General features: G+C 45.9%; 1 protein-coding gene across 8 annotated transcripts in view; it reads right to left on the bottom strand.

Annotated features, from left to right (window-relative positions):
• Positions 1-22,887, bottom strand: part of LOC123989585 (low-density lipoprotein receptor-related protein 2-like) — a 112,719-nt gene that overhangs the window by 78,295 nt on the left and 11,537 nt on the right. For all 8 annotated transcript variants that reach the window (XM_046290706.1, XM_046290707.1, XM_046290712.1 and 5 more), the window contains exons 8-13: positions 14,265-14,433; positions 14,007-14,175; positions 13,684-13,906; positions 3,276-3,395; positions 2,955-3,173; positions 2,128-2,436 (exon numbers count right to left, since the gene is read on the bottom strand). In XM_046290706.1, the coding sequence (XP_046146662.1) occupies positions 2,128-2,436; positions 2,955-3,173; positions 3,276-3,395; positions 13,684-13,906; positions 14,007-14,175; positions 14,265-14,433 (1,209 nt within the window). The remainder of the gene's footprint in view (positions 1-2,127; positions 2,437-2,954; positions 3,174-3,275; positions 3,396-13,683; positions 13,907-14,006; positions 14,176-14,264; positions 14,434-22,887) is intronic.

Genomic DNA, 22,887 nt, shown 5'->3' with positions numbered 1-22,887 from the left:
AAAAACTCGGACAAAACAGAGATGATTGTTCTAGGTCCCAAGAAACAAAGAGATCTTCTGTTGAATCTGACAATTAATCTTAAAGGTTGTACAGTCGTCTCAAATAAAACTGAAGGACCTCGGCGTTACTCTGGACCCTGATCTCTCTTTTGAAGAACATATCAAGACCATTTCGAGGACAGCTTTTTTCCATCTACGTAACATTGCAAAAATCAGAAACTTTCTGTCCAAAAATGATGCAGAAAAATTAATCCATGCTTTTGTCACTTCTAGGTTAGACTACTGCAATGCTCTATTTTCCGGCTACCCGGATAAAGCACTAAATAAACTTCAGTTAGTGCTAAATACGGCTGCTAGAATCCTGACTAGAACCAAAAAATTTGATCATATTACTCCAGTGCTAGCCTCTCTACACTGGCTTCCTGTCAAAGCAAGGGCTGATTTCAAGGTTTTACTGCTAACCTACAAAGCATTACATGGGCTTGCTCCTACCTACCTCTCTGATTTGGTCCTGCCGTACATACCTACACGTACGCTACGGTCACAAGACGCAGGCCTCCTAATTGTCCCTAGAATTTCTAAGCAAACAGCTGGAGGCAGGGCTTTCTCCTATAGAGCTCCATTTTTATGGAACGGTCTGCCTACCCATGTCAGAGACGCAAACTCGGTCTCAACCTTTAAGTCTTTACTGAAGACTCATCTCTTCAGTGGGTCATATGATTGAGTGTAGTCTGGCCCAGGAGTGGGAAGGTGAACGGAAAGGCTCTGGAGCAACGAACCGCCCTTGCTGTCTCTGCCTGGCCGGTTCCCCTCTTTCCATTGGGATTCTCTGCCTCTAACCCTGTTACGGGGGCTGAGTCACTGGCTTGCTGGGGCTCTCTCGTGCCGTCCCTGGGGGGGGTGCGTCACCTGGGTGGGTTGATTCACTGTTGTGGTCGGCTTGTCTGGGTCCCCCCCCCCTTGGTTTGTACCGTGTCGGAGATCTTTGTGGGCTATACTCGGCCTTGTCTCAGGATGGTAAGTTGGTGGTTGAAGATTTCCCTCTAGTGGTGTGGGGGCTGTGCTTTGGCAAAGTGGGTGGGGTTATATCCTTCCTGTTTGGCCCTGTCCGGGGTGTCCTCGGATGGGGCCACAGTGTCTCCTGACCCCTCCTGTCTCAGCCTCCAGTATTTATGCTGCAGTAGTTTATGTGTCGGGGGGCTAGGGTCAGTTTGTTTATCTGGAGTACTTCTCCTGTCCTATTCAGGTGTCCTGTGTGAATCTAAGTGTGCGTTCTCTAATTCTCTCCTTCTCTCTTTCTTTCTCTCTCGGAGGACCTGAGCCCTAGGACCATGCCCCAGGACTACCTGACATGATGACTCCTTGCTGTCCCCAGTCCACCTGGCCATGCTGCTGCTCCAGTTTCAACTGGCCTGGGCCCTAGGACCATGTCCCAGGACTACCTGACATGAGGACTCCTTGCTGTCCCCAGTCCACCTGGCCATGCTCCTGCTCCAGTTTCAACTGTTCTGCCTTATTATTCAACCATGCTGGTCATTTATGAACATTTGAACATCTTGGCCACGTTCTGTTATAATCTCCACCCGGCACAGCCAGAAGAGGACTGGCCACCCCACATATGCTCTCTCTAATTCTCTTTCTTTCCCTCTCTGAGGACCTGAGCCCTAGGACCGTGCCCCAGGACTACCTGACATGATGGCTCCTTGCTGTCCCCAGTCCACCTGACTGTGCTGCTGCTCCAGTTTCAACTGTTCTGCCTTATTATTATTTGACCATGCTGGTCATTTATGAACATTTGAACATCTTGGTCATGTTCTGCTACCCGGCACAGCCAGAAGAGGACTGGCCACCCCACATAGCCCGGTTCCTCTCTAGGTTTCTTCCTAGGTTTTGGCCTTTCTAGGGAGTTTTTCCTAGCCACCGTGCTTTTACACCTGCATTGTTTGCTGTTTGGGGTTTTAGGCTGGATTTCTGTACAGCACTTTGAGATATCAGCTGATGTACGAAGGGCTATATAAATACATTTGATTTGATTTGATGACCAGCTCAACACCGAGGAGCACAAGAAAAAGCATTATAGGAGACAGAATCACTGTTAAAGATAATATTGCAGTAAGTAATACTGACCATCCCCCTCTGTGTTCCAGAGCAGTGTGTTAGATTGTAGGTCCAAAACAATGCGCCCAGCGACGTGTCCCTCCACTCTCAGGACTTTCCTAGGGTTTCCTCCTGGTAGTCTCATGGATAGGATCCAGCCAGCCTCCAGCAAGTACAGCCTCCCCCGCTGCCAGTCCAGATAAACATCTCTTACCTCACTGCCTGACTGGTACAGTCTCCGTGGGTAACCCTGATCCATGTTAGTGACGCCAACACAGGCTTCATCACATGACAGCCAGTACAGATTTCTCATCTTCTGGTCTACTGACACCACGCAGGCTAGGAGGCAAGGACAGCACAACATGAATATACTGGACCAGAACAGGCTAGGAGAGGGAATGGACCAACATAACTCAATATTCGGAAGGCGTTCCTAATGTTTGATATAGATATATGATTGGCAGAGAAACAAAAAATACAAAATTTACCAGCCAATTTACAAGCCAAAAAATACCAGCCAATTTCTTTAAAATTTAAGATTTTACCGTGTTACAGTTCATAAAGAAATCAGTCAGTCAAATGCATCATTCCCTAATCTATGGATTTCATATGGGTGTGCAGGGATGCAGCCATTGGTGGGCCTGAGAGGGGATAGACCCAGCCAATCAATGAGTTTATCCCAAAATACATTCTCATATCACTTGATCCGGCATAGCCATGACATATAGGACAGACTTTACATGTTGCGTTTATACATTTGTTCAGTGTACATGCATATATGCACACAAACACTAAACCTGTACAATATGGCTCCATTAAATGTACCTGATTTCTGGTTGGGAGAGTAAAACATGTACCTGGTCTCAGCGTAGGGACAGTCTCTGTTTGGCTGGTATTGAGGTTCCAGCGCATCACATGACCAGTGCTGTTCGCCCAGTAGACCCAGTCCCCCCTCCAGTCGATGTCAAAAGACTCCATGACGTCATCCGTAGTCAGCAGTTTTGTCTTGATCAGCTCCTTCCCTTTCAACTCAAACAGGTTCAGTGTTGTGGATGTTGCATAAGCAAACCTGGGATCTGTGTGATAGAATAACAAGTACATTGCTCAGATGCTCCAAAGTGCCAGAACTAGCAGAGAAAGAAACAGGGTTAGAATTCTGTAATACATGGTAATCATACATTCACATGAGCCATCTGCCATGAGCAGTTTGTCATCAGGACAGGTACAGGTGAACCCAGCAGGCAGGTCCAGAGTCAGCATGCAGAGCTGGCAGCCAGACTTTACACAGGCTGATGGAGCTTAAAAACAAAATTTAAAAAATAACAAGGAGTTCTCCTACAACAAAGATGTTAGCCTTCGCATGATATGACCCATACCTCCAGAGTAAGTGTGATATGCCCCATTGGGGCGGTAGGTCGCCTAGTGGCTAGAGCGTTGGGCCAGTAACCTAATGGTTGGTAGTTCGAATCCCGAGCTGACAAAGTAAAATCTGTCATTCTGCCACTGAACAAGGTAGCTAACCTCTTAGTGTAGGGGGCATTATTTTGATGTTTGGATGAAAAACATACCCAAATGAAACTGCCTATTTCTCAGGCCCAGAATCTAGAAAATGCATGTAATTGTCAGATTAGGATAGAAAACACTAAAGTTTCCAAAACTGTCATAATATTGTTTGAGTATAACTGACAATGCAGGTGAAAACCTTAGGAAAATCTAAACCGGAAGTGCTGTTTTTCCTGAAAGCTCTTTTCCATTGCCTGCCTTCGCTCCATTTAAAAGGGACATCAACCAGTTATCAAATGATCGAGAAAGATCACATCGTGTCATTGTATGGCTGGGTGCCAGCAGCGTTTTGCATGCGCAACAGCTTGGAGTATACATTTCTCGCTCTCCTATTGAAGCTTACAGTCCCGGTTGAATTATTATCGATTATATATTGTAAAACAACCTGAGGCTTGAGTATAAAACTTTTGACATGTTTCTACAAACTTTACGGATACTATTTGGATTTGTCTGGCCCATCGTGACGGCTCGAGCCTGTTGATTTCTGAACATACCGCGCCAACCAAATGGAGATATTTTGGATATAAAAATAATCTTTATGGAACAAAAGGAACATTGGTGTAACGGAGTCTCTTGACTGCAAACAGCCAAAGATCAAAGGTAAGTGATTCATTTTATTGCTTTTCTGACCAATCTACTTTGCTGCTAGCTGTTTAATGTTGTCTGCTGAGAGAGATGTCCTAACAAACACTTGGATAGATTTTGCTCTAAAGATTTTTTAAAATCCGACATGCCAGGTGGAATAACTTAACAAGCTAAGCAGTGTTTCGCTATATTGCACTTGTGATTTCATGAAAATTAAATATTTTAGGTAGTATCACATTTTCATTTCATTTCATTACAGTACAACGGTTTGATTTGTTTGATCGTAGCTAGCTACATAGCCGTCTTTGTATCAAAGATAATTGTGTAGACTAGAGTGATTTTCTAGGTTAGCTAGCCAGCTATTGTCGTTCTTTTAATGCAACGTAATCAACACTGCTAGCTATCCAGCTAGCCCCCGAATAGCAGCACTGTAGAAACTATTACGCTCAACGGAACGACTTGATTAGTGTAGTGTCAACAACGCAGCCACTGCCAGCTAGCCTACTTCAGCAGTACTGTATCATTTTAATCATTTTAGTCAATAAGATTCTTGCTACGTAAGCTTAACTTTCTGAACATTCGAGACGTGTAGTCCACTTGTCATTCCAATCTCCTTTGCATTAGCGTAGCCTCTTCTGTAGCCGGTCAACTATGTGTCTGTCTATCCCTGTTCTCTCCTCTCTGCACAGACCATACAAACGCTCCACACAGCGTGGCCGCGGCCACCCTAATCTGGTGGTCCCAGCGCGCACGACCCACGTGGAGTTCCAGGTCTCCGGTAGCCTCTGGAACTGCCGATCTGCGGCCAACAAGGCAGAGTTCATCTCAGCCTATGCCTCCCTCCAGTCCCTCGACTTCTTGGCACTGACGGAAACATGGATCACCACAGATAACACTGCTACTCCTGCTGCTCTCTCTTCGTCCGCCCACGTGTTCTCGCACACCCCGAGAGCTTCTGGTCAGCGGGGTGGTGGCACCGGGATCCTCATCTCTCCCAAGTGGTCATTCTCTCTTTCTCCCCTTACCCATCTGTCTATCGCCTCCTTTGAATTCCATGTTCCATGCTGTCACAGTTACCAGCCCTTTCAAGCTTAACATCCTTATCATTTATCGCCCTCCAGGTTCCCTCGGAGAGTTCATCAATGAGATTGATGCCTTGATAAGCTCCTTTCCTGAGGACGGCTCACCTCTCACAGTTCTGGGCGACTAACCTCCCCACGTCTACCTTTGACTCATTCCTCTCTGCCTCCTTTCCACTCCTCTCCTCTTTTGACCTCACCCTCTCACCTTCCCCCCCTACTCACAAGGCAGGCAATACGCTCGACCTCATCTTTACTAGATGCTGTTCTTCCACTAACCTCATTGCAACTCCCCTCCAAGTCTCCGACCACTACCTTGTATCCTTTTCCCTCTCGCTCTCATCCAACACTTCCCACACTGCCCCTACTCGGATGGTATCGCGCCGTCCCAACCTTCGCTCTCTCTCCCCCGCTACTCTCTCCTCTTCCATCCTATCATCTCTTCCCTCTGCTCAAACCTTCTCAAACCTATCTCCTGATTCTGCCTCCTCAACCCTCCTCTCCTCCCTTTCTGCATCCTTTGACTCTCTATGTCCCCTATCCTCCAGGCCGGCTCGGTCCTCCCCTCCCGCTCCGTGGCTCGACGACTCATTGCGAGCTCACAGAACAGGGCTCCGGGCAGCCGAGCAGAAATGAAGGAAAACTCGCCTCCCTGCGGACCTGGCATCCTTTCACTCCCTCCTCTCTACATTTTCCTCCTCTGTCTCTGCTGCTAAAGCCACTTTCTACCACTCTAAATTCCAAGCATCTGCCTCTAACCCTAGGAAGCTCTTTGCCACCTTCTCCTCCCTCCTGAATCCTCCCCCCCTCCTCCCTCTCTGCAGATGACTTCGTCAACCATTTTGAAAAGAAGGTCGACGACATCCGATCCTCGTTTGCTAAGTCAAACGACACCGCTGGTTCTGCTCACACTGCCCTACCCTGTGCTCTGACCTCTTTCTCCCCTCTCTCCAGATGAAATCTCGCGTCTTGTGACGGCCGGCCGCCCAACAACCTGCCCGCTTGACCCTACCCCTCCTCTCTTCTCCAGACCATTTCCGGAGATCTTCTCCCTTACCTCACCTCGCTCATCAACTCATCCCTGACCGCTGGCTACGTCCCTTCAGTCTTCAAGAGAGCGAGAGTTGCACCCCTTCTGAAAAAACCTACACTATCCCTCCGATGTCAACAACTACAGACCAGTATCCCTTCTTTCTTTTCTCTCCAAAACTCTTGAACGTGCCGTCCTTGGCCAGCTCTCCCGCTATCTCTCAGAATGACCTTCTTGATCCAAATCAGTCAGGTTTCAAGACTAGTCATTCAACTGAGACTGCTCTTCTCTGTATCACGGAGGCGCTCCGCACCGCTAAAGCTAACTCTCTCTCCTCTGCTCTCATCCTTCTAGACCTATCGGCTGCCTTCGATACTGTGAACCATCAGATCCTCCACTCCACCCTCTCCGAGTTGGGCATCTCCGGCGCGGCCCACGCTTGGATTGCATCCTACCTGACAGGTCGCTCCTACCAGGTGGCGTGGCGAGAATCTGTCTCCTCACCACGCGCTCTCACCACTGGTGTCCCCCAGGGCTCTGTTCTAGGCCCTCTCCTATTCTCGCTATACACCAAGTCACTTGGCTCTGTCATAACCTCACATGGTCTCTCCTATCATTGCTATGCAGACGACACAATTAATCTTCTCCTTTCCCCCTTCTGATGACCAGGTGGCAAATCGCATCTCTGCATGTCTGGCAGACATATCAGTGTGGATGACGGATCACCACCTCAAGCTGAACCTCGGCAAGACGGAGCTGCTCTTCCTCCCGGGGAAGGACTGCCCGTTCCATGATCTCGCCATCACGGTTGACAACTCCATTGTGTCCTCCTCCCAGAGCGCTAAGAACCTTGGCGTGATCCTGGACAACACCCTGTCGTTCTCAACTAACATCAAGGCGGTGGCCCGTTCCTGTAGGTTCATGCTCTACAACATCCGCAGAGTACGACCCTGCCTCACACAGGAAGCGGCGCAGGTCCTAATCCAGGCACTTGTCATCTCCCGTCTGGATTACTGCAACTCGCTGTTGGCTGGGCTCCCTGCCTGTGCCATTAAACCCCTATAACTCATCCAGAACGCCGCAGCCCGTCTGGTGTTCAACCTTACCAAGTTCTCTCACGTCACCCCGCTCCTCCGCTCTCTCCACTGGCTTCCAGTTGAAGCTCGCATCCGCTACAAGACCATGGTGCTTGCCTACGGAGCTGTGAGGGGAACGGCACCTCAGTACCTCCAGGCTCTGATCAGGCCCTACACCCAAACAAGGGCACTGCGTTCATCCAACTCTGGCCTGCTCGCCTCCCTACCACTGAGGAAGTACAGTTCCCGCTCAGCCCAGTCAAAACTGTTCGCTGCTCTGGCCCCCCAATGGTGGAACAAACTCCCTCACGATGCCAGGACAGCGGAGTCAATCACCACCTTCCGGAGACACCTGAAACCCCACCTCTTTAAGGAATACCTAGGATAGGATAAAGTAATCCTTCGCACCCCCCTTAAAAGATTTAGATGCACTATTGTAAAGTGGCTGTTCCACTGGATGTCATAAGGTGAATGCACCAATTTTTATTTGGCGCCCTGCAATTCAGCAGATGTTGACGAAAACAATCGCGCTAACAGGATGGGTGCATCAAAAAAGTTGAATAAAATACCTCCAGGGTGAGCGCGATACGCCCCATACCTCCAGGGTGAGCGCGATACGCCCCATACCTCCAGGGTGAGCGCGATACGCCCCATACCTCCAGGGTGAGCGCGATACGCCCCATACCTCCAGGGTGAGCGCGATACGCCCCATACCTCCAGGGTGAGCGCGATACGCCCCAGGGTACATACCTCCAGGGTGAGCGCGATACGCCCCATACCTCCAGGGTGAGCGCGATACGCCCCATACCTCCAGGGTGAGCGCGATACGCCCCATACCTCCAGGGTGAGCGCGATACGCCCCATACCTCCAGGGTGAGCGCGATACGCCCCATACCCCCATACCTCCAGGGTGAGCGCGATACGCCCCATACCTCCAGGGTGAGCGCGATACGCCCCATACCTCCAGGGTGAGCGCGATACGCCCCATACCTCCAGGGTGAGCGCGATACGCCCCATACCTCCAGGGTGAGCGCGATACGCCCCATACCTCCAGGGTGAGCGCGATACGCCCCATACCTCCAGGGTGAGCGCGATACGCCCCATACCTCCAGGGTGAGCGCGATACGCCCCATACCTCCAGGGTGAGCGCGATACGCCCCATACCTCCAGGGTGAGTGCAATATAGTAGAAGGAATGTCGCTGATATGTATTGCGGCCATTTGGCTCAGTTTCCAACAGTGAAGACTCGTACATTTCTTCGAAATAATTATCAGCTTCCATTGTCAGTAGATAAAACTGCTTCGCCAGGCCACACACACTCCTTTCTTGAAACATGAATATCTTAGCAGCTTTTCTATTTATTATAGACCTGTTCGAGTAGGGGCGAACCCATTGGACCGAGACCTTCAGAGTGCGACAGGTTCATGATGTTGGAAGGACATCAATGGTAATAATAAAGTTTGGTCCGAAGTCTTGATTAGTAAGCCATTTGTGACGTGCAATTCAGTCATGAGCCACATGCATCAGGGGGCCAGGCCACGCCCACCCAATCAGATTGAGCAAAAACCTAAAAACACATTAAAAAAACAGTGATACTCACCAGATGATTACTTGAAACAACCCTTTTCTGCAGTCAATGAGCTAAAGTGCCCTCTTTGGCCTCAGTGGAACATTAATATACATGATTTTTTAATAAACAAAAACCCAATGTTACTATGTTAAACAGTTTTAGTTAGACTGTCTATGATGCATATAAAGTGTAATATTGGGATGTGAACTAAACATTGAATACAATTCAACTGACGTGGTTCAGGTGTCATTTAACCAGTTGGATTTAGGGGGCGCTATTTTAATTTTTAGTATGAAAAACGTTCCCGTTTTAAACTAGATAATTTGTCACGAAAAGATGCTCGACTATGCATATAATTGACAGCTTTGGAAAGACAGACGTTTCCAAAACTGCAAAGATATTGTCTGTCAGTGCCACAGAAATGATGTTACAGGCGAAACCCAGATAAAAATCCAACCAGTAAGTGCCGCATTTCTTGAAACCGCCTCATGCCAATGACTCCTTATATGGCTGTGAATGAGCTACGAATGAGCTTACGTTTTCCACGTTTTCCCCAAGGTGTCTACAGCATTGTGACGTCCTTTTAGGCATTTCCCTTGAAGAATGGCTGTAAGGGACCATATGGCATGTGGTCACATGGTGTCTCCCGCAGAAAACCTTAAAACCGTAAAATACTGAGGTAGCCATTTTTCCAATCGCTTCTTATGAGAAACCAACTGCCTCGGATATATTATCGAATATATTTGTTAAAAACACCTTGAAGATGGATCCTAAACAACGTTTGCAGTGTTTCTCGATATTATGGAGCAAATTTTGAAAAGTTCGGCATTATAGTTGTAGCATTTTAGCGTCGATATCTCAGCCAAGCATGATGAACAAACGGGAGCTATTTCACCTACAAAAATTATATTTTTTCAAAAAGGAACATTTGCTATCTAACTGGAAGTCTCATGAGTGAAAGCATCTGAAGTTCTTCAGGTAAATTTAATTTGGTTGCTTTTCTTATTTGTGAAAATGTTGCCTGCTGCCAGCAGAGCCTAGCATAGCATTATGCCATGATAAACTTACAAATGCTTGTCTAGAGTTGGCTGTAACGCATATTTTGAAAATCTGAGATGACAGTGTTGTTAACAAAAGGCTAAGCTTGTGTTTGAATATATTTATTTCATTTCATTTGCGATTTTCATGAATCGGAAAAGTTTATAGGGGTATTTATGTCCGTTGCGTTATGCTAATGCATTTGAGGCTATGATTACGCTCCCGGATACGGGTTTGCGCATCGCAAAAGGTTAACCTCTTGAAGATAGTGGGCAGTATTTTTAAAAGTTTCCATAGCAAACTGCCTATTTCTTAGGACTAGATGCTAGAATATGCATATAATTGACAGATTGGATAGAAAACACTAAAGTTTCCAAAACTGAAAAATATTTTGAGTATAACAGAACTGTTATTGCAGGCGAACCCCTGAGGAAAATCCAATCGGGAAGTGCCTCTAATTTTGAAACCCTTCTGTTCCTATGCATGCCTATCCTCCATTTAAAGGGAGATCAACCAGATTCCCCTTTATTTATTATTATTATTTTGAAAAATGAGTGAAAGATCACATTGCGTAAGTGGATAGGTGGGGGCTCTGAGTTTTTGCGCAACTGAGTAAAGCCGCCATTGTTCCTCCCGCAGTTATTGAAAAACCTACACTCGGTTGATATATTATCGAATATATATTTTAAAAACTACCTGAGGAATGATAAGAAACGTTTGACATATTTCTGTGGACATTATGGAGACCATTTGGATTTTCCGTCTGTGTTGACGTGACCACTCTTTCCTGTGGATTTCGGATATAAAAATAATCTTTATGGAACAAAAGGAACATTTGTTGTGTAACTGGGAGTCTCGTGAGTGAAAACACCCGAAGATCAAAGGTAAACAATTAATTTGATTGCTTTTCTGATTTGTGACCAAGCTACCTGATGCTAAGTAATGTTTTAAAACTTTTGTTTTGTCATGCGATCAATAAACTTAGACAAAAGCTTGGATTGCTTTCGCTGTGAAGCATAATTTCAAAATCTGAGACAGGTAGATTAACAAAAGGCTAAATTGTGTTTTGCAATATTGCACTTGTGATTTCATGAATATATATTTTTTTAGTAATATTATGTGAATGTGGCGCTATACTATTCAGCAGTTGTTGATGACAATTATCCCGCTAAAGGGATGGGTAGCGTCAAGAAGTAAAGGTCTTTCTCACATCTGCTACAGAGAGCGTGATCACACAATCTGTAACAACCACTCCCTGACCAAGTCTAATACTTACGTTTCATGCAGACCACAAGTCAGTCACAAGTCAGTGTGTCCAAGAAAGTGAAGGTAGCCTGCCTAAATGACTTTCGACCCGTAACTCACATCAGTAGCCATGAAGTGCTTTGAAAGGCTGGTCATGACTCAAAACAATTATCCCGGAAACCGTAGACCCACTCCAAACCGCCACAACAGATGATGCAATCTCAATCGCACTCCACACTGCCCTTTGCCACCTGGACAAAAGGAACTCCTATGTTTGAATGTTCTTCGTTGACTACAGCTCAGCATTCACCTTTGTGCCCTCAAAACTCCTCACTGAGCTAAGGACCCTGGTACTAAACACCTCCCCCTGCAACTGGATCCTGGACTTCCTGACGGGCCGCCCCCAGGTGGTAAGTGTAGGCAACACCACATCTGCCACGCTGATCCTCAACACTGGTGCCCCTCAGGTGTTCATGCTCAGTCCCCTCCTGTACTCACTGTTCAACCACAACCGCATGACAAAGCACGACTCCAACACCAGCAATAAGTATGCCGACTTCACAAGTGGTAGACCTGATCAGCGACAATGAGAAGGCTGATAGGGAGGTCGTCAGACCGAGCAGTGTGGTGCCAGGAATACAACCTCTCCCTCAACTTGAGCAAAACAAAGGAGCGGATCGTGGACTACAATGAAAGGAAGGCCGAACATGACACCATTCACAGACAGGGTTGTAGTGGAGCGGGTCGAGAGTTCCAATTCCTTGGTGTCCATCACCAAACTAACATGGTCCAAAAACACCAAGACAGTCGTGAAGAAGTCACAACAATGCCATTTCCTCCAAGATACTGAAAAGATTTGGAATGGGTCCCCAGATCCTCAAAAAGCGATCCACCTGCACCATTGAGAGCCTCCTGACCAGTTGCATCACCACCTGGTATGGCAACTTCTCTATAAGGAGCTACAGAGGGTAGTGCTTACAGCCCAGTAAATCACTGGGGCCAAACTTCCTGCCATCCAGGACCTATATACAAGCCGGTGTCGGAGGAAGGCAAAAAAAAAATATGTCATTGATCCAGTCACCCAAGTAATATATAATAATAAATGCCATTTAGCAGACACTTTTATTCAAAGCGACTTACAGTCATGTGTGCATACATTCTACGTATGGGTGGTCCCGGGGATCGAACTCACTACCCTGGCGTTACAAGCGCCATGCTCTACCAACTGAGCTACAGAAGGACCAAGTCAGATTGTTCTCTACTACAGCAGTACCGGAGCGCCGCCACCAAGTCTAGGTCCAAAAGGCTCATTAACAGCTTCTACCCCCAAGCCATAAGACAACTGAAGAAATAATCAAATGGCCACCCGGACTATTTACATTTAATTATATTTCTTTAACTGTATTGTTGGTTAAGGGCTTGTAAGTAAGCATTTCACTGTAAGGTCTGTTATATTTGGCGCATTGTGACAAATTAAAGGCAAACTCTGCTCCATCATACATTGAATCAGATAGTTCAATCACCAAAACCGACTGATATTGCCAAATCTTCAATGATTATTCTCATTGACAATATTCGAACTTGGGCATGACATACCAGCAACAAGCACTGACACTACACATCCAAATACAAACGTTTGGGGTCACTTCGAAATGTCCTTGTTTGATAGAAAAGCACATTGTCAATTAAAATAACATCAAATTGATCAGAAATACAGTGTAGACATTGTTAATTTTGTAAATGACTATTGTAGCTGGAAACGGCTGATTTTTAATGGAGTATCTACATAGGCGTACAGAGGCCCATTATCTGCAACGATCACTCCTGTGTTCTTAGGACACTAAAGAAGCCTTTCTATTGACTCTGAAAAACACCAAAAGAAAGATGCCCAGGGTCCCTACTCATCTGCGTGAATGTGCCTTAGGCATGTTGCAAGGAGGCATGAGGACAGCAGATGTGGCCAGGGCAATACATTGTCATGGTTTTACTGTGAGACACCTAAGAAAGCGTTACAGGGAAACAGGATGGACAGATCGTCCTCGCAGTGGCAGACCACGTGCAACACCTGCACAGGATCGGTACATCCGAACATCACACCTACGGGACAGGTACAGGATGGCAACAACAACTGCCCGAGTTATACCAGGAACATTTTACATTACATTTTATTTAACTAGGCAAGTCAGTTAAGAACAAATTCTTATTTACAATGGCGGCCTAGGAAGAGTGGGTTAACTGCCTTGTTCAGGGGCAGAATTACACTTTTACCTTGTCAGCTCGGGGATTCGATCTAGCAACCTTTCGGTTACTGGCCCAATACTAACCACTAGCCTACCTGCCACTCGAACATGTTATTTGATATGCCCCATGCCTTTAGAGTTAGCATGATATACCCCATACCTTTTGGCTGCTGTTGTTCATGGTATGCCTCTAGGACAAGGAGTGTTGTCCTCTGAATAAAGGTCTTCTTATTAGGTCGGTCCTGAGGGGAGCGCCACAGACCCATCTGATCTGTCCAGTAGAACCACCTCTCAAACACCGCCAGGCTCTGAGCTGGTCTCCTCTTGAAGAACTCCAGAAAGCTGTAGCGACCACTCCCATCCACTCGCACAGTCTCTATGGACTGAGAAAGAATAAAAACAATTGGTTCTACCTTGGCTATATGTTAATTGCTGTGGACAGACAAGCAGTACTATTGCTTATAGCTGGACTATATCATGAACCTTTTTAAAATCACTCATCCAGTACAGCCTCCTAGCTGTAACGTCCAGGGTCAGACTCCGTGGAGCCTGTGCAGTGAGGACCACCAGAGATTCCTGCTTTATCCCATCCATCCCAGATCTCTCCAGAGTAATTTTATCACCTGGACCTTTGTTGATCCAAAACAACAAGCTGCAAAGTAAAGGAGAAACATGACAAATCGTTGCGATAAATGCCCCAACCACTGATCAAAAGAACCACAAATATTAACATGATCCAACCTTTCAATGGGAAGAAGGACCAGCTCCAACGGGTCTATGTTCTTGGCCAAGACCGTTGCAAATCCACTCCCATCAGCTGCCCCAACATGAATAGACCGGGTCTTCTGGTTGGTCCAGTACAGCTGGCCTGTCAGCCAATCACAGACTAGACTTCTAACCCCATATTGTCCTGAGAGCAGAGGGGGAACCACATCACAACTCTACATACCTAGTGTCCAGGGCAGGCTCCAGACATAATCCAACTCAGTCAGGGTCTCAACTTAACTTCTTCGATATAGGGGGCGCTATTTTAATTTTGGGATGAAAAACATTTCCGTTTTAAACTAGATATTTTGTCACGAAAAGATGCTCGACTATGCATATAATTGACAGCTTTGGAAATAAAACTGACGTTTCCAAAACTGCAAAGATAGTCTGAGTGCCGCAGAACTAATGTTACAGAAAAAAAACATAAAAATACAATCAGGAGGTGCCGCATTTTTTAAAACCGCCTCATGGCAATGACTCCTTATATGGCTGTGGAGGAGCTAGGAGTCAGCTTACCTTTTTCACGTTTTCCCCAAGGTGTCTGCAGCATTGTGACGTATTTGTAGGCATATCATTGGAAAATTGACCATAAGAGACAACATTTACCAGGTGGTCGCTTTGTGTCCTCCGTAATCTCCAGCTGCAGCATTTTTCCGTTTGCCTCTGATGACAAACCGACTGCCAGGAATTATTTTTCATCGAATAGAATGTGAAAAACACCTTGAGGATTGATTCTAAACAACGTTTGCCATGTTTGTCGATAATATGGAGCTAATTTGGAAAAAAGTTTGGCGTTGAAAGTGCATTTTCGTTTTATTTTCTTAGCCAAATGTGATGAACAAAACTGAGCTCTCTTACAAATAATATTTTTGGAAAAAAATGAACATTTGCCATCTCACAGAGAGTCGTCATTGAAAACATCCGAAGTTCTTCAAAGGTAAATTATTTTATTTGAATGCTTTTGTGAAAATGTTGCCTGCTGAATGCTAGGCTAGGCTATCAATACTCTTACACAAATGCTTGTGTAGCTTTGGTTAAAGCATATTTTGAAAATCTGAGATGACAGTGTTGTTAAAAGGTTAAGCTTGTGTTTCAATATATTTATTTCATTTAATTTGCGATTTTAATGAATAGGAAACGTTGCGTTATGGTAATGAGCTTGTGGCTATGATTACACTCCTGGATACGGGATTGCTCGACGCTAGAGGTTAATGTTAAAAGTTTGAATAGTAGAATACACAAGGTGCCACTTAGAAATGGACCAGGCCCAAATCTGTCATTTGGAGGAAGAGGCAAATTTAGGGGCCGGTGTACAGGATACCTGACGAGTGGATAAACCACCTTGAACCTCTGTTATAACATTCAATCACTGGAGAATAAACTGGATGAGCTGCACTCCACACTATCAATGTAATATTTTTCTCCAACTAGTGGCTGAACGAGAACGTCGAGCTGTTTATTCTACTCTATACTGCGTTGGGTAACTTCGGGGGGGGGGGGTCAAACTTTCCATGGAGGGCCTAGTGTCAGCTGGGTCTTATTTGAAAGGGGAAAAACTAGACAACCAGGTGAGGTGCATTCCTTACTAATTAGTGACCTTAACTCATCAATCAAGTACAGGGAAGGAACAAACACTCCATGGAATGAGTTTGACACGTGATGTAAACTATGCTATTTACCAAGATAGTTTATTCAACTTTCTGTCTCAGTCTACTTACCACCACAAACCGATGCTGGCACTAAGTCTGCAATCGAGCTGTAATGGGCAATAAGCAAAATAACTGCTTGCCGTGCAGTAGCAGAGAGAAGTCCATGACTTGGTTGGCTGGAGTCTGAATTTTTAGAGCCTTCCTCTGACCATGCATAGTATATAGGTTCTGGGTGGCAGGAAGCTTGGCCCCAGTGATGTTCTGGGCCGTACGCACTACCGTTTGCACCAGGCGGTGATGCAACCAGTGATGCAACATGCTCTCAATGATGCAGCTGTAGAACCTTTTGAGGATCTGAGGACCCATGCCAAATATTTTCAGTCTCCTGAGGGGGAATATGTTTTGTTGTGCCATCTTCACAACTGTCTTTGTGTGCTTGGACCATGTAAGGGAACACCCCCCTGAAATGGACAAAAATGAATGGGAAGTCATTGGCACTGGACAAACCATATACACGGTGTCCAATACCACTCAAATTAGCGTCGTTTCGTTCAAAGTTGATTGCAAATGCCATATGGCACATGCCAGGTGTAACACTTTAAAAATCCAACAGGTGGCGGGCGCGCTCCACCGTGGTTTTTCATATTGCAAATGCTACACAAGTCAACATCCAAAAACAACATTTTGAAAAAGTGAATTCTTTCAACTTATCACCCCCATAAGTGCTTTCTTTTCGAAATTCTTTCGATCTTTTTGTCAATTACACATGTGTAAGAACTGTATGAATATACTTTTGTACAATTTCATTATATATTTATTTTTTATTTTACTTGTGCATAAGGCATATGTTTTGTCCATTTGCAATATGATTTCATAGGAAGTCAAGTCACTTTTTGGGGGGGCCAAATGCTATAAGAAATTTGACATGCTTAAAAATCCCGCAGAAATGCAAAATTGACTGGCCTGATGAACTCGGGATGGCCGGGGAGTGATAGGTGTTCCTTTCCATCACTCGTTGTGTTGATTTCATCATGTCCATTTGGTGAGGTTTTTTTCACTATAGAATCATATTGCAAATGCACGGACATTTACCATCAGGAATTTGGCATGCTCAAAAGTCAAACAATACTTTTGTCAACTTTTATTGTCCTAACTTTTTTTTTTTACTTTGACAAAACATATGCCTTATGCACGCACATTTGCAATATGAATTCATAGGAAGTCATAAGTCAAGTCACTTTGTTTGGGGCCAAATGCCATAAGAAATTTGACATGCTCAAAAATACTGCCGAATTGCGAAATAGACTGGCCTGATGAACACAGGATGGCCGGGCAGTGATAGTTGTTCCTTTCCATCGCTCGTTAGGTTTGATTTCAGAATGTCACTTTGGTGATGGTACCTCACTGTTTAAACATATTGCAAATGTACAATAGTCACCAGCAAGTCACCGTCCATCAGTCAATTGGATATTATTCTGACACCAAACTGATACAAACTGACACCAAACCCACTTTTTCCAACTCGTTTAGTAGCCAACTATCACATACTTCAGAGCTGGCCCAAAATTCACGACGCCTTCTGTTCAAACCATAATAAAAACGTAACACACAGTTACAGTCTAGCTGCGGTTCCAGTTCTGATTGTGTAGGCCTAGCTGAGGCAACCCCGAATCCCAAGTTTCAGCTCGATAGGTCATTTGGTGCCCGAGCAAGACCCTAATTGGTGCTGAAAAGCCACTTTATCTCTTTTTGATTTTTATTTTGTTTATGCCTTCCGGAAACCTGCCTCACCCACTGTGGTACGGAAACGCTGTTACTTTTAATTTTTATTTTATTTTTACGACACACTCAAGAACCTCCAGACGCTAACCAGCTAACTAGCTACAAGCTATTTAGTCATCATTAGTTTTTTTTAAAACCTGGATAACACTCGCCAGCCCAGCCCCCTGCCCCATCCACCGCTGCCCCCTGGACACTGATCTCTTGGCTACATAGCTGACGCACGCTGGACTGACCATTAATCACGGTACTCCATTCTGCTTGTTTGTTTATCTGTCGGCCCAGTTGCCTAGTCAACGCCATTTTACCTGCTGTTTGTTGTGCTAGCTGATTAGCCTCGCCCACTGTTTTTAGCTAGCTTTCTCAATTCAACACCTGTGATTACTGTATGCCTCGCTGTATGTCTCTCAAATGTCAATATGCCTTGTATACGGTTGTTCAGGTTAGTTATCATTGTTTTAGTTCACAATGGAGCCCCTAGATCCACTCTGCATACCCCTGTTACCTCCCTTGTCCCACCCCCCACACATGTCCCCAGGTACCCTCATTTGTTGACTTCTGTGATCGAAAAAGTCTTGGTTTTATGCATGTCAACATCAGAAGCCTCCTCCCTAAGTTTGTTTTACTCACTGCTTTAGCACACTCTGCTAACCCTGATGTCCTTGCCGTGTCTGAATCCTGGCTCAGGAAGGCCACCAAAAATTCAGAGATTTCCATACCCAACTATAACATCTTCCGTCAAGATAGAACTGCCAAAGGGGGCAGAGTCGCAGTCTACTGCAGAGATAGCCTGCAAAGTAATGTCTTACTTTCCAGGTCCATACCCAAACAGTTTGAACTACTAATTTTGAAAATTACTCTCCAGAAACAAGTCTCTCACTGTTGCCGCCTGCTTACCGACCCCCCTCAGCTCCCAGCTGTGCCCTGGACACCACTTGTGAATTGATCGCCCCCCATCTAGCTTCAGAGTTCATTCTGTTAGGTGACCTAAACTGGGATATGCTTAACACCCCGGCAGTCCTACAATCTAAGCTAGATGCCCTCAATCTCACTCAAATCATCAAGGAACCCACCAGGTACAACCCTAACTCTGTAAACAAGGGCACCCTCATAGACGTCATCCTGACCAACTGGCCCTCCAAATATACCTCCGCTGTCTTCAACCAGGACCTCAGCGATCACTGCCTCATCGCCTGTATCCGCCACGGAGCCGCAGTCAAACGACCACCCCTCATCACTGTCAAACGCTCCCTAAAACACTTCTGTGAGCAGGCCTTTCTAATCGACCTGGCCCGGGTATCCTGGAAGGACATTGACCTCATCCCGTCAGTTGAGGATGCATGGTCATTCTTTAAAAGTAACTTCCTCACCATTTTAGATAAGCATGCTCCGTTCAAAAAATGCAGAACCAAGAACAGATACAGCCCTTTGTTCACTCCAGACCTGACTGCCCTCGACCAGCACAAAAACATCCTGTGGCGGACTGCAATAGCATCGAATAGCCCCCGTGATATGCAACTGTTCAGGGAAGTCAGGAACCAATACACGCAGTCAGTCAGGAAAGCTAAGGCCAGCTTCTTCAGGCAGAAGTTTGCATCCTGTAGCTCCAACTCCAAAAAGTTCTGGGACACTGAAGTCCATGGAGAACAAGAGCACCTCCTCCCAGCTGCCCACTGCACTGAGGCTAGGAAACACGGTCTCCACCGATAAATCGAAAACTTCAATAAGCACTTTTCAACGGCTGGCCATGCCTTCCGCCTGGCTACTCCAACCTCGGCCAACAGCTCCGCCCCCCCCGTAGCTCCTCACCCAAGCCTCTCCAGGTTCTCCTTTACCCAAATCCAGATAGCAGATGTTCTGAAAGAGCTGCAAAACCTGGACCCGTACAAATCAGCTGGGCTTGACAATCTGGACCAGCTTTTTCTGAAACTATCTGCCGCCATTGTCGCAACCCCTATTACCAGCCTGTTCAACCTCTTTCATATCGTCTGAGATCCCCAAGGATTGGAAAGCTGGCACAGTCATCCCCCTCTTCAAAGGGGGAGACACCCTGGACCCAAACTGTTACAGACCTATATCCATCCTGCCCTGCCTATCTAAGGTCTTCGAAAGCCAAATCAACAAACAGGTCACTGATCATCTCGAATCCCACCGTACATTCTCCGCTGTGCAATCTGGTTTCCGAGCCGGTCACGGGTGCACCTCAGCCACACTCAAGGTACTAAACAATATCATAACCGCCATCGATAAAAGACAGTACTGTGCAGCAGTCTTCATCGACCTCGCCAAGGCTTTCGACTCTGTCAATCACCATATTCTTATCGGCAGACTCAACAGCCTCGGTTTTTCGGATGACTGCCTTGCCTGGTTCACCAATTACTTTGCAGACAGAGTTCAGTGTGTCAAATCGGAGGGCATGCTGTCCGGTCCTCTGGCAGTCTCTATGGGGGTGCCACAGGGTTCAATTCTCGGGCCGACTCTTTTCTCAGTATATATCAATGATGTTGCTCTTGCTGCGGGCGATTCCATGATCCACCTCTACGCAGATGACACCATTCTATATACTTTCGGCCCGTCATTGGACACTGTGCTATCTAACCTCCAAACGAGCTTCAATGCCATACAGCACTCCTTCCGTGGCCTCCAACTGCGCTTAAACGCGAGTAAAACCAAATGCATGTTTTTTCAACCGATCGCTGCCTGCACCCGCATGCCCGACTAGCATCACCACCCTGGATGGTTCCGACCTTGAATATGTGGACATCTATAAGTACCTAGGTGTCTGGCTAGACTGCAAACTCTCCTTCCAGACTCACATCAAACATCTCCAATCGAAAATCAAATCAAGAGTCGGCTTTCTATTCCGCAACAAAGCCTCCTTCACTCACGCTGCCAAGCTTACCCTAGTAAAACTGACTATCCTACCGATCCTCGACTTCGGCGATGTCATCTACAAAATGGCTTCCAACACTACTCAGCAAACTGGATGCAGTCTATCACAGTGCCATCCGTTTTGTCACTAAAGCACCTTATACCACCCACCACTGCGACTTGTATGCTCCAGTCGGCTGGCCCTCACTACATATTCGTCGCCAGACCCACTGGCTCCAGGTCATCTACAAGTCCATGCTAGGTAAAGTTCCGCCTTATCTCAGTTCACTGGTCACGATGGCAACACCCATCCGTAGCACGCGCTCCAGCAGGTGTATCTCACTGATCATCCCTAAAGCCAACACATCATTTGGCCGCCTTTCGTTCCAGTACTCTGCTGCCTGTGACTGGAACAAATTGCAAAAATCGCTGAAGTTGGAGACTTTTATCTCCCTCACCAACTTCAAACATCAGCTATCCGAGCAGCTAACCGATCGCTGCAGCTGTACATAGTCTATAGGAAAATAGCCCACCCATTTTCACCTACCTCATTCCCATACTGTTTTTATTTATTTATTTTTCTGCTCTTTTGCACACCAATATCTCTACCTGTACATGACCATCTGATCATTTATCAGTCCAGTGTTAATCTGCAAAATTGTATTATTCGCCTACCTCCTCATGCCTTTTGCACACATTGTATATAGACTGCCCATTTTTTCTACTGTGTTATTGACTTGTTAATTGTTTATTCCATGTGTAACTCTGTGTTGTCTGTTCACACTGCTATGCTTTATCTTGGCCAGGTCGCAGTTGCAAATGAGAACTTGTTCTCAACTAGCCTACCTGGTTAAATAAAGGTGAAATAAAATTTAAAAAAATAAATAAACTCATATCCTAACTCGAGTATGCCTTTACAGAATCCTAAGTTTTAAGTCTTTACGTTAAGAACTGAGTAATTTAGAGATTTTAGTGAGTGTTATTTCAGAAAATCACAGAAATCTCGCAGAGCTCCGCAGCACACTTTAGAAAGATTCATATGAACACCCTGCAACTGGATCTGTAACTGTTTATTTAAAAAAAAACTATTTTTGAACATCACCAATTTGAAATTGTACAATTTCTCTTAAAACGACTATAGATACTGGTTATTTTTTTTTGACACCGTAGGTTCCTTTACTTTGACGTGAAGCGGAAAAATGATTGCTCCATTTTCATTTTGGACCTTAAATCCCAGAAAAATGCCCATAACTCAAAAACCGTTGAGGCCTAGACGCCATCTTGTTCGGGGCCAACTGCCCATTATTCCAAACGTACGCTCACCAAGTTTAGTCTTCGAAGTAGTCTGTTTTGGAGATAAGGCCACGTCGTGATTCGTGATGTTTTGTACATTTGCAATATGATTCCATTCGCCCTCTTGTGGTATTTATCGGGACAGCGGAAAAATGACCCAAATTTGATTCTTTTATCAAATGGAAACCGAATGTCCGATAAAGTTCGTTTGATGACTTCCCGGTAGAGCAGGCCCTGCCGCACGGCCCGACGCTGTCCGCGAATTTTACAAACGTTTTCGGACGTCTGGTAAGGGACCGTACATTTGCAATATGGACTTTCTCACTAACCATACAGCGAATTTCAAAATGTTCCCTTAAGGTATGTGAGTGTTAGTGATTTGGACACCATGGAGCTTGAAGCTCTAAACCTGCTCCAGCACAGCCCCATCAATGAGAATGGGGGCGTGCTCGGTCCTGCATTTCCTGTAGACCACAATCTCCTGTCTTAATCACATTGAGGGAGAGGTTGTTGTCCTGGCACTATGGCCAGGTCTCTGACCACCTCCCTATAGGCGGTCTCATCGTTGATCAGGCCTACCACTTGTGTCATCAGCAAACTTAATGGTGTTGGAGTCGTGCCTGGTCATGCAGTCATGAGTGAACAGGGAGTAGAGGGGCCCCGTGTTGAGGATTACAGTGGCGGATGTGTTGTTGCCTACCATTACCACCTGGGGGTGACCTGTCAGGATGTCCAGGATCCAGTTGCAGAGGGAGGTGTTTAGTCTCATGGTCCTTAGCTTAGTGGTGAGCTTTGAGAGAACTATGGTGGTGAACGCTGAGCTGTAGTCAATGAACAGCATTCTCAAATAGGTGTTCCTTTTGACAAGGTGTGAAAGGGCAGTATTGGAGTGCAATCGGGATTCCATTTATGGATCTGTTTGGGCAGCATGGAAATTGGAGTGGGTCTAGGGTTTCTGGGATGTGTTGATGTGAGCCATGACCAGCCTTTCAAAGCACTTCATG

This window comes from Oncorhynchus gorbuscha, linkage group LG11 (genome assembly GCF_021184085.1).
Source record: "Oncorhynchus gorbuscha isolate QuinsamMale2020 ecotype Even-year linkage group LG11, OgorEven_v1.0, whole genome shotgun sequence".
Classification (NCBI taxonomy): Eukaryota; Metazoa; Chordata; class Actinopteri; order Salmoniformes; family Salmonidae; genus Oncorhynchus; species Oncorhynchus gorbuscha.
This window is presented reverse-complemented; position numbering and strand designations above follow the sequence as displayed.